At 41.8% G+C, this 18,811-nt stretch overlaps 1 protein-coding gene across 1 annotated transcript in view; it reads left to right on the forward strand.

The window, feature by feature from the left end:
- Positions 1–18,811, forward strand: part of LOC142075206 (histone-arginine methyltransferase CARM1-like) — a 74,319-nt gene that overhangs the window by 18,390 nt on the left and 37,118 nt on the right. Inside the window, exon 2 of the mRNA XM_075136276.1 lies at positions 7,830–7,955. Within this exon, the coding sequence (XP_074992377.1) occupies positions 7,830–7,955 (126 nt within the window). The remainder of the gene's footprint in view (positions 1–7,829; positions 7,956–18,811) is intronic.

Here is an 18,811-nt window from a genome sequence, read left to right on the forward strand (position 1 = left end):
CAAGAAACTTCCCAATGACACATCTGATCTTCTTCAGCAAACTCTGTGTCCCTAGGTTTCTTTACCAGTATAGGAGCCAAGCTCAGATTGCGTGTTTTTTGTCATACAGGCATTCATGTTTAGGATTCTGTTTAACTTAGGCTTAGCCTCATCTCCAGAGGTTATCACTTAAGGAAGAAGCAGCCTTAAGGCTCTTGCTGGACTTATGACTACTTCCACCTCTTTGGAAGTGCTGCTTTTCCTGGGCTTGGCTGGGTACCATCATCTTTGCCCTGAATTAAATGTAACCTGTGAATGACTACTCTACAGTTTGACTATCCTGAGAACAAATCAATATCCATTGGGAGATAAAGTTTTCTATGCTTTGCAGGGTGGTGTTCAGCTCTCACATGGTGATAATCAGTTTGCTTTGGGATGGCTGACTGTTAACTTAGCTACTGTTAACATCTACATGTCTTTTAAATACCTCCAAGGATGGTGACTCAGCTACTTCTCTGGGCAGCCTGTTCCAATGCTTGACAACCCTTTTGGTGAAGAAATTTTTCCTAATATCCAATCTAAACCTCTCTTGGTGCAACTTGAGGCCATTTCCTCTTGTCCTATCGCTTGTTACTTGGGAGAAGAGACCAACACTCACCTCGCTACAACCTCCTTTCAGGTAGTTGTAGAGCGCGATAAGGTCTTCCCTCAGCCTCCTTTTCTCCAGACTAACAACCCCAGTTACCTCAGTCGCTCCTCATAAGACTTGTGCTCCAGGCCCTTCACCAGCTTTGTTGCCCTTCTTTGGACACACTCCAGCACCTCAATGTCCGTCTTGTAGTGAGGGGCCCAAAACTGAACACAGCATTCGAAGTGCGGCCTCACCAGTGCTGAGTACAGGGGGACAATCACTTCCCTACTCCTGCTGGCCACACCATTTCTGATACAAGCCAGGATGCTATTGGCTTTCTTGGCCACCTGGGCACGCTGTTGGCTCATATTCAGCTGACTATCGACCAATACCCCCAGGTCCTTTTCTGCCAGACAGCTTTCCAAGCCTGTAGCGTTATAAAAGTTATTCTGACCCAAGTGCAGGACCCGGCACTTGGCCTCGTTGAATTGGCCCCAGCCCATTGATCCAGCCTGCCCAGATCCCTCTGTAGAACCTTCCTATTCTGAAGCAGATCAACACTCCCACGCAACTTGGTGTTGCCTGCAGACTTACTGAGGGTGCACTCAATCCCCTCGTCCAGATCATTGGTAAAGATACTAAACAGAACTGGCCCCAATTGTGAGCCCTGGGGAACACCACTTGTGACCAGCCGCCAACTGGATTTAACTCCATTCACCACCACCCTTTGGGCCCGGCCATCCAGGCAGTTTTTTACCCAGCAAAGAGTATGCCTGTCCAAGCCATGAGCAGCCAGTTTCTCCAGAAGAATGCTGTGGGAAATGGTGTCAAAGGCTGTACTAAAGTCTAGGTAGACAACATCCACAGCCTTTCCCTCATCCACTAAGTGGGTCATCTTGTCATAGAAAGAGATCAGGTTAGTGAAGCAGCACCTGCCCTTCATAAACCCATGCTGACTGGGCCCGATCACCTGGTTGTCCTGTATGTGCCGCGTGACGGCACTCAAGATGATCTGCTCCATAACCTTCCCTGGCACCGAGGTCAGACGGACAGGCCTGCAGTTCTCCTGATCATCCTTCCAGCCCTTCTTGCAGATGGGCATCACATTTGCTAACCTCCAGGCAACTGGGACCTCCCCGGTTAGCCAGGACTGCTGATAAACAATTGAAAGTGGCTCGGTGAGCACTTCTGCCAGCTCTCTCAGTACCCTTGGGCGGTTCCCATCCAGCTCCATAGACTTGTGTGTGTCTAGGTGGTGTAGCAGGTCGCTAACCATTTCCTCTTGGATCATGGGGGCTTCATTCTCCTCCCTGTCCCTGTCTTCCAGCTCAGGGGGCTGGGTAACTGAAGAACAACTGGTCTTACTATTAAAGACTGAGGCAAAGAAGGCATTAAGTACCTCAGCCTTTTCCTCATCCTTTGTCACTATGTTTAGCCCTGCATCCAATAAAGGATGCAGAGTCTCCTTAGCCTTCCTTTTGTTGCTAATGTATTTACAGAAATGTTTTTTATTGTCTTTTATGGCAGTAGCCAGATTAAGTTCTAGCTGGGCTTTGGCCCTTCTAATTGTCTCCGTGCATAACCTTACGATATCTTTGTAGTCCTCCTGAGTTTCCTGCCCCTTCTTCCAAAGGTCATAAACTCTCTTTTTTTTCCTGAGTTCCAGCCAAAGCTCTCTGTTCAGCCAGGCCGGTCTTCTTCCCTGCCAGCTCGTCTTTTGACACATGGGGACGGCCTGCTTCTGCACCTTTAAGATTTCCTTCTTGAAAAATGTCCAGCCTTCCTGGACTCCTTTGCCCTTCAGGACTGCCTCCCAAGGGACTCTGTCAATCAGTCTCTTGAACAGGCCAAAGTCTGCCCTCCGGAAGTCCAAGGCAGCAGGTATGCTGACCCCCCTCTTTACTTCTCCAAGAATCAAAAACACTATCATTTCGTGACTATTATGCCCAAGATGTCCTCCAACCATCACATCACCCACAAGTCCTTCTCTGTTTGCAAACAACAGGTCCAGCGGGACGCCTTCCCTAGCTGGCTCACTCACCAGCTGTGTCAGGAAGTTATCTTCCACACACTCCAGGAACCTCCTAGGCTGTTTCCTCTCTGCAGTATTTCCAGCAGATACCTGGTAAGTTGAAGTCCCCCATGAGAACAAGGGCTAGCGATTGTGAGACCTCTCCCAGCTGCTTATAGAATATTTCGCCTGCCTCTTCATCTGGGGTTGGGTGGTCTATAACAGACTCCCCCCATGATATCTGCCTTGTTGGCCATCCCCTTGATTCTTACCCATAAACACTCAAGCCTATCATCACCATCATCAAGTTCTAGACAGTCAAAACACTCCCTAACATATAGGGCTACCCCACCACCTCTCCTTCCTTGCCTGTCCCTTCTGAAGAGTTTATAGCCATCTATCACAGCACTCCAGTTGTGTGAGTCATCCCACCATGTTTCCGTGATGGCAACTATATCATAGTTTTCCTGCTGCACAATGGCTTCCAGCTCCTTGTGTTTGTTGCCCATGCTGCGTATATTGGTGTAGATGCACTTCATTTGGGCTATTGATCCTGCCACCTTTTTGGTGACCATTCTCAGGTGCTTTCGTGGTTTCTAACACATCAATAACTGTTGTGTCTTTGCTGCCGCATGGATCTCCACCCCCTACCTCCACTAAGACAGCAGACCAAAGGACCTCGCTAGCACACCATCCCTCAAACATTGGTGTGCCGCCCTCAGGCTTATCTCTAGTGAGCCTGGTTTTATCCCTTTCCCCCTTCAAATCTAGTTTAAAGCTCTTTCAATGAGCCCTGCTAACTCCTGCGCAGAAATCCTTTTTCCACTTTGAGACAGGGGTACCCCATCTGTCGCCAGCAGGCCTGGTGTCATGTAGACTGACCCATGATCAAAAACCCCAAAATTCTGCCAGTGATACCAGGCTCGGAGCCAGGTATTGATCTACTGGCTCGCTCTGTTTCTTCCCTCATCATTCCCTGCAACTAGAAGGATAGAGGAGAACAGTACTGGTGCTCCTGATCTCTTAACCAGCCATCCCAAGGCCCTGAAGTGTGTCTTGATTGCACTCGGACTTCTAGTTGCAACTTCATTGCTGCCTACCTGAAAAATCAATAATGGATAATAATCTGAGGGCCGTACCAGGGTTGGAAGTTTTCTCTTCGTATCTTTTACATGGGCCCCAGGGAGACAGCAGACTAAGAAGTGGGTCCAGTCTGCATATTGGGCCTTCTGTTCCCTTCAGAAGGGAGTATCCTATGACAATAACCCATCTTTTTTTCTCTATGGAAGCAGTTTTGGCAGAGGGTGTAGGCCGACTTAACCTTGGCGACACGTCCAGGCTAGATGAACCATCGTCCTCGTTATTGTTCAATTCCCCTGGCAAAGCCTCACACCTGTTACGCAAGGGCACCTGGGAAGGGGGGGTAGTCACAGAGGACACGCGCTTGCTGTGCAGGAACTTGTCACCGTTGCCTCCTATCCCTTAAGTCACTGCGTTCAGCCAGGCAGCGAGGGGATAGGGAATCCTCTGTATCGTGCGTCCTGTCTGCCTGTTGGCCCTGTCTCAGGGAAGGTAGGGTGCAATTCCAGCAGTCTCTCTCTCTCTCTCTCTCTCCCCCCCCCTGATACTCCTCAACCTACTCACCTCTGTCACTAAGTGGAGGAGTTCCTCTACCTGGGCACACCTCCCACAGGTGTGCTCGCTGCTCTCGGGGAAGCTGCGTCAGTTGTGGTGGGTGCAGAGCTTAGAGAGGCCATGGCTTTCTGCTGGGTGGATACCATTGCTCCCTGGTCGAGCTGGCAGAGCTTCAGCACCCTTCTTGCATGCCTTTCCACGCCCTTGATGCGTGCCCTGTTCCTGGCGCTCCTAGTTGCCAGCGCTCCCTAAGGGCTTCTTTTATACGTCGGGGGTGGCTTGGCCGCCATTGCTCCTGGCCCCCCCAGGTCTCTTCAGCTGCTGTCGCGTGAGCGGCAGGCTCCTGGCGGCTCTCTTGGCTCCCCCTGAGTTTCCCCCAGTTCAGGACACCCCGCTGTGCACTGCGCTGGAGCGCTCTGCTGCCAGTGTGCCAGCACCGGAGCTGCTCACCTCAGCGACTGTGGTCTGTTCCTACCAATGGCAATATTGTTTTTTACAGGATCATTGCATACAAAAATGCTTATACAGCTATGCTATATCAATGTGCTTGTATCTGAGTTCAAAACAAGCCCATATCTGTTTAGTGTGTTTCTGCTTTAGTGGAATGGTAGGCCCTCTGCTTTAGCTACACCACTGTCTCACGTCCTCCTACTGGCCACTTCAGTAAAGAGCCTGGCTCCATCTTCTCAAAGACCTCCACATAGGTGTTCGGTGCCCGCAAAGCCATCTCCAGGCTGAATAAACATCCCATTTGGGGCCTCCAATACAAAAAAACACATTGATACAATCACAGAATCATAGAATGTTTTGGGTTGGAAGGGACCTTAAAGATCATTTAGTTCCAACCCCCTGCGATGGGCAGGGACACCTTCCATTAGACCAGGTTGCTCAAAGCCCCATCCACCCTGGCCTTGAACACTTCCAGGGACGGAGCATCCACAGCTTCTCTGAGCAACCTGTTCCAGTGTCTCAGCATCCTCACAATAAAGAATTTCTTCCTAATACCTAATCTAAGTCTACCCTCTTTCAGTTTAAAACCATTACCCCTCATCCTATCACTACACGCCCTGATGAAGAGTCGCTCCCGATGTTTCCTGTAGGCCCCCTTTAAGTACTGGAAAGCTGCTACAAGGACTCCTTGGAGCCTTCTCTTCTCTAGGTTAAACCAACCCAACTCTCTCAGCCTGTCCTCATAGGGGAGGTGCTCCAGCCCCCTGATCATCTTTGTGGCCCTCGGCTGTACCTGCTCGAGAGGTCCATGTCTTTCTTATGCTGGGGGCCCCAGAGCTGGACACAGTACTCCAAGTGGGGTCTCATGAGAGCAGAGTAGAGAGGGAGAATCACCTCCTTCGACCTGCTGGCCACGCTTCTTTTGATGCCGCCCAGGATATTGTTGGCTTTCTGGGCTGCGAGCACACGTTGCCGGCTCATGTCTAGTTTTTCATCCACCAGTACCCCCAAGTCCTTCTCCACAGGGTTGCTCTCAAGCCACTAATAGCCCAGTGTGTATCCATGTTTGGGATTACCCCAACCCAGGTGCAGATCAGTACGAATGAACTGGGACACAAGTAAAAAGACAATTTCATATGTGTGGTGAGAGACAGTGTGAGCTAGAAATGGATTGATTCACTGTTGTATCGCTGTACATTGAGAGTATTTTGCTTTTATAATTAGCTTGGGTGTTTTCTTAGTACTGGTTATTCTAAATAGCTGATGCAGTATATATACATTTTTAAAAGTTCATGTGGAAGATGGCATTGATGGTTATGGGTGGAAGAAAAGCTTGCATTTGGGAAATGTAAAAAGACATGTGCTTCAGCCGGGACTTCTGGAACACCAGAATTCCACGTGCCAACCACTTAGCAAATCTATGAAATGCTTTGGCAAACTGTAGTAAGCCCAAATAGTTAGGGAACTGCAGCACACGGTGTACAAGAGGAGCTGGCTCTGTTCAGCCCAGGGAATAGAAGGCTGTGTGTGCCTTCCACTAAAGAGACAATGGTAACAGATTGTAGCAAGCCCAGTTGTCTGCTTTCAGTTTGTGCACAAGCCTAAATTATGGAAGAGGCCACAAATACAAATGAGCATGCAGATGTAAAAGTGTGCCAGCCCAGGCGGGACATATCCCCTTTCTTGACAAGATTTTTTGCCTGATTAAACTTTTCTTGACATGTGGAACATCATATAGTGGTCTTTCTCTCTGTTGTGTTCATTTCTCATCACAGCAGATGCTGTGAAGTGTAAGGCTTAAAAAAATGCACTGGGTGCCTGTATGGTGTGTGTCTATTTATGGCTTCTCACTCTGGTCCTTCAAACATTGCTAGCAGAATAACATAGCTCAGCAATGTATAATTAGCTTTCTACTGCGCATTTGATAATAATTTATTTATTACATCTCTTGCTGTTCAAGATGTGTATTTTCTTCCCCTTCATTCTGGCTTTCCTTCAGTTTTTTCTATTGCACACTTTTTAGTATATTGCAGTGTATCACTTTCCTGTGTTACTGCCAATTTGTAAACTTTTGCTTTCAGTTCTCTTTTTGTTTCTGTTCTGCCTTAAACCTTTTACTTTTTCTAGTTCTGGTGGGGTTTTTTTTTTGTTTTATCATTTATCTCCAGAAAGATAAACTGTGCATGGGAGAAGCATAGTAAACACTTGTTGCCAGCAAAGTGGACTAAAATGCATGAAAGAATGGTCCAGTGATATTAAGTCCTGGAGCTTTGCTGCTTGAGTGATGAAGGTATATATAACAGAAAACCTCCATAATTTAAAAGCTTTACCTATTGTAGCCCATGTCGATAGCTGCCATTTGCATTAAGTTCCCTTTCAGACCTCTTTCAGGTTTCTGAAGGTGATAACGTGCATCTTGCTTGATGTGCTCACACAGTTGCCTCCTGACAGCTGCGAGGCTGATAGTGAGACAGTGTGCACTGACGGACTGCACCACTCAAGCCTCTGATACTGGATCCTCCTCCCCAAGGAGCACAGTACACAGGCTTGCCCTCTGCTGCTCCTCTTCCTAGCTCTGAAGTACTTACTTGTTCTTCATGGTCTGAAAAATTGCATTACTTTTTCTCACATGTAGCATTATTGATAGTTGTCATACATGGTGTGGTACATAGTGTGTGTTTACTTGAAAAAGCTAGTTTACTTCTCCTCATTTAGTCAATGTAATTGATCCTTGATTCTTTACCCTGCCATTTCATTTGCCAGAGCAGCATCTCTCGAGGTTATCGGGACATCGGCACATAGGATTATGGAAGCAAAAGAAGTAGAAAAAATGTTAATTTAAGACCTTGTTAGGATCCAAGTAAAAGTTAATTTAGTCAGCTCTCTCTCTTTCTTCTGAGGACAGGGCAGCTTCAAGAAACTATGGATGATAAGTGGAATGGAAACTGTAGGTCACTGGAAAATTGGCTTAAGAAACAACATGTTAGAGAAAGTATATTTTCGCTGAGTTGTGTACTTCAGATACATGCTTATGTATATTGTTAATCAAAAGAGATATCTAGTTCTTTATATGGTTTTGTTTTTAACTGCTAAAAGTTTTCTAAAGTATTTTTTTCCCTTCAGCTGATGGAGTCTGTGTGTTTAAATGCTTGGTTAACAGAAACACTGAATACTGTCGTGTGGGAAAACAGTCTGTGTTAATTATGCTGGGATACAACAGTGCCTTGCTCCAGTTCAAGTCACAAACTGGTAAGTACATCTTGCATTTGAGAGTATCTTCTCCTTCCTGCCGTGCTACTGTATTGGTAAAGTTCGCTTTAAAATATGTTGTCTTCTACCTTTGTTTCATGTTGGCTATTTAAATATTACATTTTGTTATGATGACTTGTGCAACTTCATGTGCCTCTAAACCATTCCAGCTGCCTTTTGTGGAGTATGGACCATTCACATAGTGGACATAGCATTTTTGCACAACAACTGCAGATTAATTTTCTGAAGAAAGCAAATGCAGATAACACATTCATATGACTTAACTTCATAAACTGCAATAACTGGTAAATGTAATGCTTTGTGTGGGCAATCTGCCACTTGTTGCTCCCCATTCAGAAACTGTCTTGCAAATCTGTTTGGCTGTATAGTTAATTGAGGTAGTTTAACATACACCTGCAGTTCTTAGGATAGATATTTTGTATGTAGTGATGCTGAAAAAGAAACTCACTCTGTTGTAGAAACATGACTGTATTTTAGTAGAATATTGAGATCTGTATTTGTGTTTTTGTGTTTTTGTAAATCCAACAGCTGAGACTTTTTGATATGTGCTATTCTCATGTCCTCATACTGGCTTTTGGAAAAGCATTCTTAGTTTTTATGCAAGGAAGTTCAGAAGGCTGCCTATTTATTCTGAGTAGTGTGCAGCATCGCCACAACTAATTTTGAAATTGTCTAACTATAGGTAACATACAGATTCCTCTTTAGCAATAACCAGGAGTTCTTATATAGCAGCCTACATTAGTAGGCCCGGTGATTTCCAGGAGGCCATTATAGTTATTTCCATTTTATATTGTGTGGAAACTGAGGCACAGAGCAATTAGTTTTGATTTTTGGCAGCTTATTTAAAGACACATACATGTTTCAAAGAATCAAGGGCTGAGAATTTGGATGTAGATGGGTTTGTTTATGCAATGAGTTGCTAGTCCTGTGTCATGTAGACACAATACATAAACTCTTGAGTCCCAATCTACTAGAAAATACAGTTTTTAGACTAACCTGATTTTTTCAGTTGGGTGCCAAACCTTGATGGCCTTTGAAGTCCTACCCAGTTACAGGCTTTCATCCATATCCATCAAGAAAAACTATTCACATTTTCAACCTCTTACCTTACTAAAACAATATGGATGTAAGCAAAGAATGACTGCAAGTGTCTTGTTTATTTTATCTATGTATCTGAGTGTTGCAATTCAGTATTGTGCTTCCATTAAGTTATTTCTCTTGAGACTGCAATACAATATTGTCTCTTACAGAGACTCACATCATAACTGAAGCGATAATTGAGATTGGGTTGTTTAGTGATTTATTAGCTTACTGCTGAGGTAATTAATATCTAATTAAGGAGTCAGGCAAGTTTTTCAGTACTCTTTGGTCTGCCATCTCTACCATGTCTTGTCTACCTAGGAAGGTTCTGATTCCAAAAGGTACTGAGAGTTTGGGATTCCAAGGCAAAAGAAGTTTCTCTTAGTGCTCTTCCCCACCTTTACAAACAAGTATTTGAAAAAAATCCAGCTAATTTCTGTACAGTTTGGTATTTTTTCTGAGAGGAGCGTCTTGAAGATTAAGTGGTAAATTCAGTCCTCTCTTCAGTTATATTCCTTGGTGATTTGTGTTTAGTTTATTTATATAGCTACATATTGTGAAATAGATAAGAACAGTATAGAGAAGTCTCTTAATTTATTGCTTCTGATTGCTGGTTAACATGCCAAAATTGAGTGTTTTCTGTATTTTTTCCATCTTTAAAACTCAGGGGAAAATAAATTGAAATGGCCTGTTAATCCATGCAACAACTCGTTGATAAAATGACAGGAATATAATGGATTGGTCAAAGTAAAGTCTGTTCAGATTAAATGACAAACCTGTTGATATCAAATGGAATGTGTTGGGTGCTGCGTTAAGCTGAAAGTTACTTGTAGGATATTATTTCCCCATAGGAATAGCTTGCTGGTACCGTCTTCTACGTGTTGAGTATATCAAATAGCACCTAGTCTTGAGAAAGTTGTATGTTTTTACAAAGAATTCAAGGCTATAGAGCAGAAGCTAACCTTTTGTTGTTTGCTGTGTTCAGGTGTAGGTGTTACTCTCAGTTTTATGTACTTGCAAATGTGTATGTGTATAATAAATAAAAATAATGCTGTTATTAAAAAATGGACTGAAAACTCCTTTTTCATACGTTAAAAGTGTTAGTTATGAAAATGGATTGTAGAAGTCTTGGGTTTTTTAATTCCTCTGTCTTTTAGGAAGGTAGAGGAAGATGAGGAATGAGGAATGGGGAGAAAGGGAAATTCATGCCCTGCTGGTACCCACACAGAGAATTGCTGTTCTGGTTCCAGCATTTAGACAGTCATAAGTCATAGACTGTATCTTTCATTTCCTGCTGAACATATGTTAAACATCTGAGTAGGATCAAGCAGGCAATAAAAATGAAAGTTAGTAGCCTACAGCTTTTCTTCAAAAACAAAGATCGTTTATCTGTAACAGACCAACCAACCAGTCTGTAACTCATCTGTGGCAGACTTGGTATGTAGCTCTCTAGTCCTTGGTGGAAATAACCTGCTTAATTTAGCACGGACTTGGTTCATGAGCATAGAATGAATTCTTCTTTCGGGGTTGTGGTAGAATGCAGGTTCCTTTCTTCTCTTTCAAACCTCATAACTCTGGTCTCCAGCCACTTTCACAGTGCATCCAGGCATTGGACATGCTGATACTTGGTGTCTGTAGACGTTGTTTTACTAGCACAACTTATCTTGAAAGTTGTTTGCCAGCTCTAATAGCTGTGCCACTTACATAGAAGCACAATACAGGTAGAAAAAAAAAGTGTTATTTACAGTTTTCAGTTATTTATAGCATATAGTAGAATCATAGAATCAAAGAATAGTTTGGATTGGAAGGGACCTTTAAAGGTCATCTAGTCCAACCTCCCTGCCTCGGGCAGGGACATCTTCAACTAGATGAGGTTGCTCAGAGCCCCATCCAACCTGACCTTGAATGTTTCCAGGGATGGGGCATCTACCACCTCTCTGGGCAACCTGGTCCAGTGTTTCACCACCCTCATTGTAAAAAACGTCTTCCTTATATCTAGTCTGAATCTACCCTCTTTTAGTTTAAAACCATTCCCCCTTGTCCTGTCGCAACAGGCCCTGCTAAAAAGTCTTTCTCCATCTTTCTTATAAGCCCCCTTTAAGTATTGAAAGGCCACAGTAAGGTCTTCCCAAAGCCTTCTCTCCTCCAGGCTGAAACACCCCAGCTCTCTCAGCCTTTCTTCACAGGAGAGGTGTTCCATCCCCCTGATCATTTTTGTGGCCCTCCTCTGGGCCCGCTCCAACAGACCCATGTCTTTCTTGTGCTGAGGGTTCCAGAGCTGGACGCAGTACTCCAGGTGGGGTCTCACCAGAGCAGAGGGTCAGAATCACCTCCCTCGACCTGCTGGCCACGCTTCTTTTGATGCAGCCCAGGATACGGTTGGCCTTCTGGGCTGCGAGCGCACATTTCCAGCTCATTTCATCCACCAGTACCCCCAAGTCCTTCTCGGCAGGGCTGCTCTCAGTCCCTTCATCCCCCTGCCTGTATTGATACCAGGGGATAGCACTTTTGGATCTCTATATACAGAACTGAGCTAGAGACATATGAGTATGTGTGTCTGTAGATACATATACATATATGTGAAAGATATTAAAGACATACATTGAATTTTATGTGTGTAAACATACATCCTGTTACTGCAGTATAATTCAAGCAAAGGAACAAGGTATGGTACGGTGATGTTTTTTCCCCAAATTATTATTTCGTAGAATGGCATACGGATCTTATGAGCTATAATTCCATTAGCAAGTCACACAGTCCAGAAGGAACAAGTTTGTAGAACAGAACAATTGGTGCTGGGGCCGTGGTATGCAAACTATACTCATTTGGGAAGGAGGCAAGAATGAATGGTGTTTACTTTGAACTATATCTAGTCTGGTCACATAGACCATGGACTGTCAAAGTTTATTCCTGGAGTGCGTATTTTGGTTAATTTCATCCAGAAGGATTCCAGTCAGTGTGTACTGAGACCATGCAAACCAAAGCACTGTAAGTGGGGACAACTAATCAATATGCCTCAAGACCGACAGGTTGCAAGGAAGCTGTTCAGCAGTTAAATCTAAGAATTTGTGTCAGATAATAAATTCTATGAAGTAAAGGACCAAATGACTCTGTGGTTGGTTGCTAGTTTCTGTTTAAAGTAGTGATTTTGTTTTTCAGAAAAGCAAAAAAAGAGAATAGTTTGATTACCTGAATCTTGTTTTATTTGAGTGAATTTACAAAGCAGTTAAATTCACAAATGTCTTTAATCTGGCAGCTTGAAACTCTTGCGGAGTTTTATTGTGTAAAGAATGAGGTGCAACTTGTTGAGAGGAGAACTTATTCAATGCATTGACTGAAATTGCACCTCTTCACATTCATTCACAATGATCATGAAGTCCAGCATTTGCTAGTCTCAAAAGAGTGGTAGGAGGTTCTACTACTGGAATGACTTAAAAAAACAGAAAGGTTTTGACTTCTAAGTGATATTACATGCACAGTTGTAATCCCTAATTTCTCACCTCTAGGGCAGAAACTTTGGTTCTGTGTAATACTCCAGTTTCTAAATTACTCCACTGTCACAAAGCGGCTCTAAGCTTTGTAGGTGCTTCCCCTGAGTTAATTGATTTATGTGGCTGTCCCAGACACTGGGTGGACTTTGGGAATATGCAACAATCAGTTTGACCTGTTCAGCTTCAGTGGAATTAAGTGTCTGATGATAATTTTCCAGGTTGTATTTGGAGCTGGGGACTGTGGCGTGCAAGAACAAATACCCATGATGTGATTTTGGAGGTCTATCTGCAAATCTAACAGAGAAGGCTGCTGTGTCTGTATCCGTTAGTCTCACTGTTCAAACCTCTGGGTTTGCCATTCTCTCACTCTGGTTTTCTCTGCCAGTGCTTTTCTTGATTCAGTTAGAGGCAGCCATTCACAAGTTTTGTGGTGTTTTGAGCTGACTCACTGTGTTCAAGGTGGTAGGATCTAAAGGGAAGCTCAAGTCCTAATCACTTATAGCACTATTTTCAGTACCTTTTCTTTCTCCAGGCTTTCCTTGAACATTTCTGGGGGGATTTAGCATTAGCATTTTAAAGTTGGTTGATTCTGATTCCTGGGAGGACAAAATAAAGGGGACTGGAAAAAGTCCATCGCTTCTCGACGGTTTTTGAGTAACTCGTAATATTCCGGTATTTTCGCTGGAATTATTCTGGGCTGTTTTCTTGCTAGTTAATATTAGTGTTTGGCTTTCCAGATATGATCTGATAATTTTTTTTTCTTTTCTTCTATATGCTAGTAATTTAGCGTAATTTTCCCACAGTTTTAGAAAAAATTACTATGTGAAGGATTTTAAATTTCTAGACTTTTTTACTCCTGTATGCTGGATCTCAGTACTGCTAGATCTGCCTGCCTGTAAATTACAATATTGCAGTGCCAATTCTGTGTTGAAGGTGGCAACATGCTTGTATTGGGAATTTATCCAATCATTCAGAGTGTTTAAAAATCTTTTTAGTTCTAATGTCATGTGTTCTGGTAAGAGTGGAAAAGACTGGGAGTGTGTGGGTGGATGATTGTTTAAAACAGACAATACTTCATTCCAGTGAAGCAAGGTATGTCTTATAAAATGTTGACAATATTTTGAAAATTAATAGCCACTAATTCAGTGCTACCACATAGTGCTTTCATGTGAGGCATCTCTGTGGCCACCAGTCCAGAAGAGGTTTTCGCTAAGCACTACTAGACTTTTTATGTACCAAGACTTTCAGTGTTCTGGCTATTTAAAACTAGAAGACACAAGTGAAGCACCAGCATCAAGCGTATCCGTCTCAGTATTTGCATTTCATCCAATTATGCTGTACTGAGCCAAATAATCTTCCTTCATTAAAGTGTAATTTGAATTCTGAGGAAGCTTGTTTACATAAAAATAATCCATTCTTTTGAGGAAGAATAAAAGAAAGCATCTAAAGCTTCTTAGTTTAATAGTTCCCAAAGTATAGTTTAACTTCAAAAGTTTTGCAATATCACAATAATTTGTACAAGCTTTATGTAAATTTGACTACAACTTAAAAACCCGTTTCTCTCTCTGTTGTCTAATGAAATTCTAATGACTGTTCTAAAGAAAGTGAAACATTTATATTTAGATACTTTATAATGCCATTTTACAAATCATGACTATTCTTTTGGTAACATTTTTAGTGTGAGATTGACACAGTGGGGGAAGCTTTCGCATCTGCTAGTTCACATTGCTTTGGAGTGTGGTTGCAGCTTGAAATTAAAGGTACTCCTTTAATATTCTTCTTGATGATAACTGACTGTTTTATCAATTTGGCTTCAGTTTTGTTTTATATCAATGTGAATCACTTACTAATGGGTAGAATGTTCTATTAGAAGAAAATTGATTTTAGTTAGGATGTTTAGCTTGGAGGTGATACAGTATTTTGCCTTCTGCTTACCAAAGCAAGCATATATTGCTGGTGCTAAAAATAGAAAAGGTTTTTGCTTTGGGAGAAGAATGACTCAGGAAACTTAATAATGAGATTTGGAACACGTGGCATCCAGTTCCTGATGTGGAATGACACAAGGCCATCAGTCATGTTTCCTGTAAAAACACACAACTGCTTGAGTCCTCTGTGTGCTGATGAAGTACTTACTGACCGAATTTCTAAGCATCTAGTTCTCCTGTGCTGATACTTGAGAAGATTCACCCACTAGTGTGTTCGGGACAAAATCATTCCTATTGCACAAATCCAGACTCATAAAAAGAGTTTGGAAGAAGGCTGCAGAAATTCACTTAGCATTGTGGTAAGTGACCTAGTCTGCAAATTGTGATTTAATATTCAGTAATGTTTACAACGAAATTATCTAGTGCTGATTGAAATATCAGTAAATGAGTTGTTAAAATGAACAGAAACCCATTAGTCTAATTTGTCGTGTTTATGGCAATGACAAGCTGTGTAGTTGGTTGAAAGGTATAACATAAAGAGAAAAATATTTTGGATAAATATTGTCAAACTGGTGTAAACCCAAGGATTTCTGAGAGCTTTTTCTTTTGAGTCTGTGTGGTGAATGCTGTTGGAATTTTACTAGGGTACTTGTAATAGGTGTCACTGTGAATTTCTGAAGTCTAATACTTACAACTGAATAGAAGCAAAAAGATTTTCTTCCTCATTTGGAAATAATACTCCAACCTCATACATCTTGGATAGTAATCTGGCCTTGATAAGCCTGCTATATTTTTACTGCATGTTTCACTTTTTTTGCAAAGCAGGCATTTTAGTATTTGGGTATTTTGCAATTCTGTTGTTCCAAGTGGAAGACCGTGTTCCACTTGTTAACAGGAGACAGTCTGATCTGTCCGATCATTTGATATAGTCTTGTGATAAGTTATTATCTTACTTCCATTCATTTTTTCAAACGTGATCAAAGTTATGACTGTACACCTCGCATCAAGGTGGCCAAATTTACTGCTTAACATAGCTACTGTATTTTAATAGTAGCCTGCAGCAGATAATGCAAAATAATGCGGGACTAGTGCTTCTTCATGGCTGTTATGCTAATCTCCTTAGATCAGAAAATCTAACAGCTGTTGGTAAAATATAGTTATTTAATAATTTATTGCAAGTAGCATTATTTTGGATTGCTGCTGTGTGGAGTTTGTGCGTTTTTATTTCCCATTGAGTTTTCTTTCCTTTATTCTGTGTATGTTAGTTTGGTTTTTTTCCCTTGCTCGCCCAACAACCATCCAGATTTGTGACTGGAGCCTTTTTTTTTCTGTTCCTTCTCCACCCTCTTCCCCTTTGGAGCAGTGAGAGACTCCATCTGCTTTGAGCAGATGGGTGAGGTGCAATATATTTATAGCTTGTGTTTGTGTGTCTGTGTCTTCTGCTGTGAGGATAAGCATTTTGTAAAGAGAAATAAGTACAGCAGTTCTGCTTATGCAGAGTGCAACCATTTGAGTGACAATTTACTAGGAATGGAGTATGAATGTACCTGTAGGAAGTGCTACAGGGGCCTGGGGCTTCTGCTCTCCTTTTTGGGAAGGGAGTAGTGTGAAAGAGACACCAGAAGCAGGGCTGTTTGGAAGGATGTTCCTGTTACCTTTGATCACAGGAATCAGTTTTATCTGGCCTTTATTCACTTTCTACACAGTTTGGTTTTTAGGCTATCAGTGCAATAACATCTGCAGAATATCTCTGGCAAGTTATCAAACTGTATAATTTTTGACTGCATCGCTAGTCAAAACTTTACAGCCAAATGCCTCAGTTTTTCAGCAAGATACAGCTTTCTGTCAAGGTAAAAGTATGAATTTCTGCTTTCAGATTTCAATTGGGAAAAAAAAAAAGGGGGCAAAATGAGAAATAAATAAAAATCTAACAAGCTTGGATTTCAAAGAAAATGTCTCAGAGTTACATTTTTTATGTTCTTTGAAATTATTTGCAGGGGAATTTTTTTTTTATTTCCTCAACAAGATCCTTGTGAAAGCATTTCAGCCCACGAGAGTGGGAGTTTTCCTCGCCTTCTCAATGCTTAAGAAAAAAGGAGAAGCTGACACTTTTCTTCTGAAAGCTAATAATTCATTCTGTAAGATGAGTTTTGCTCCAAAGAAGCATTTATTATGGGGTACACTAGAATATGAACTAGGCTTTTTTTGCTGTTTCCTGGTAGCTGCCCACATGAATGTTGTTACCACATGATGTACAATAAATATGAGGAAGCGTACCCCTTACCGGAAGGAGATTTAGTTGTTGTGAAGTAAGAGCTTGCTCATAGGCAGTTACTGAAAAGTGCCTAATGAATTTAAATAATTTTCCAAGTTTCTTTTTGACTTTTAAAACAGAGACAGTTTGACTTGCTGGATTAAATTTTTTTCTGTGCTATGCACCACAGAACACAAGCTTCAATTCACATCAAAGAGTTTAAGGAGGACTTTTGATCCAGTTAAAAATACAGGCGTTTTAAAACCGGTTTATTTCAGCAGGTAAAATGCACAGATTTAAGTGCTGTGTTTTACTTACTGCAGTGACTGCAGGTCTCTTAGATGCACACAGCCCTTGGGCAAGTTTTGCAGCCTATGCATACTCATAGTGGTCTTCGTTCCAATATTCTCCATTATTTTCAGAACAACATCCAGATGAGGCTCCTTGAAAGCGAAACATCTTGGTTTTTTGGGGAGTTTTTGGGCGAGAGTTTGAGATACTGAAAAGATATAGATGAAAAGGCAATAAATATGTCTGCTTAGCTCTGCCCTCAAGAACTTCAGGTCATTCTTGTTGGAGTACTTACTGGACGTCTACAATGCATGGGAAAAAGTAAATGCACTGTAAGAGTTACATTTTAAAGCCTTGATTCATTAATTTGCCACTCTTGGAACATGACTATAACACTGGTAAAGTTTTTAGGTTTTTTTCAACCTGCTAGTGGAAAACTTTAGATTGATTTAAGTGATTGGGGTGGTGGGGGCACAAGGATTTGTTTTTCAGTCAGTGAAAATTGTAAGTTATTTCTCTGAAGACAGCCAAAACAGTTCAAGAAGAATCATGGCCATCACCCCAATTTGCAGTTTTTTCAGAGAATAAAGCAAAAGAAAGAGTTTTGGGGTTGAAAGAAGATGGCTGTGCATAGCATAAAGAAGCATTTCATCAAGAAGCACTTGTGCCCTTCCTCCCACCCAAGCACATTAATTTTGGATTTTACAGGGTAGATTAATTTCTGCTTAAGTATAACCCTTGGTAACCCAGAAAATTTTGTAAGCAAGCAGGACCTTTTTCTTTATAGATGAACAAACAGGCAAAAAGCCTGCATGATTTGTTCAAGGTAGTAGAAGGAATCTCTCAGGGCTGGATAGAAGAGTCTTGAAGGGGTGACATTTGAAACACTACACTCAGATTACTAGGCAATACCCTTCAATAAAAAAGCATTATACTTGAGTTTGCTCTTGAAAAGTTGATAGAAGATCTGAAGAGTCTACCTGATTGTTTCCTGAGATAAGACTATCAGTTCCTTACAGCATCAGAGGAAAAGATATATAGAGTGCAGAACCTTGATGAAGAATGTAGGGCTGAGGATTAACAAAAAATATTCTTTGGCTGTTCTTGAAAAATATTTTACTGACTTTCAGTTCTGTATGGTTGACTCCAGGTTGCAAAATAAAGAGTTCCAAAGTACGTGACCCACCAGTATTCTAGCCTGTAAGTGAGCCAAACTGTTTTTGGTGTAGATCCTTTTCTGTCCCCTTATTTTAAATAAAGAAGAAAATCCAGTTTTCATAAAAGCCAAGATCAGTTCTGAATATAGTTCTGCATATGACAGATTAAGTTCCCAGATTCTTAGGAAGGTCAAGATTACATTAAATTTTAGGACCTTGATCAATATGCAGATAAAGCTGTATTTCATATCACAAGCAGGTGATGAGGTATTGGCTAATAAGAAGAGAAGTTCCTTTATAGAAAACATAGGAAGAAAACAGCTTAGTGTATTTGCATGCAGAAGCAAATGGAGAGAAGACAGGTTATTGTAAATTGTGGTTGGATATAGAAAATAGACTTGCTGGATATAGAAAATGGACTTGAGATAAATTCTTCTTTTTCTTGTGGGACAGTCTACAAAAGGAAGAAACATGGTGTTCCTTATCCATGCTAAAGAAAGACAAACATGTTTCTCTTCTCTATAGGAGGGGGTCCTTATTTGGGAGAATTTCTTAAAGCTTCAACATGTCTTACTTTTGAATTTATTTCTTGTGTCTGTGTCATGTGCAGAGTGTTCACAATAATTCCATTTTTCTA

This window comes from Calonectris borealis, chromosome Z, assembly GCF_964195595.1.
Source record: "Calonectris borealis chromosome Z, bCalBor7.hap1.2, whole genome shotgun sequence".
In the NCBI taxonomy this organism is placed as follows: domain Eukaryota; kingdom Metazoa; phylum Chordata; class Aves; order Procellariiformes; family Procellariidae; genus Calonectris; species Calonectris borealis.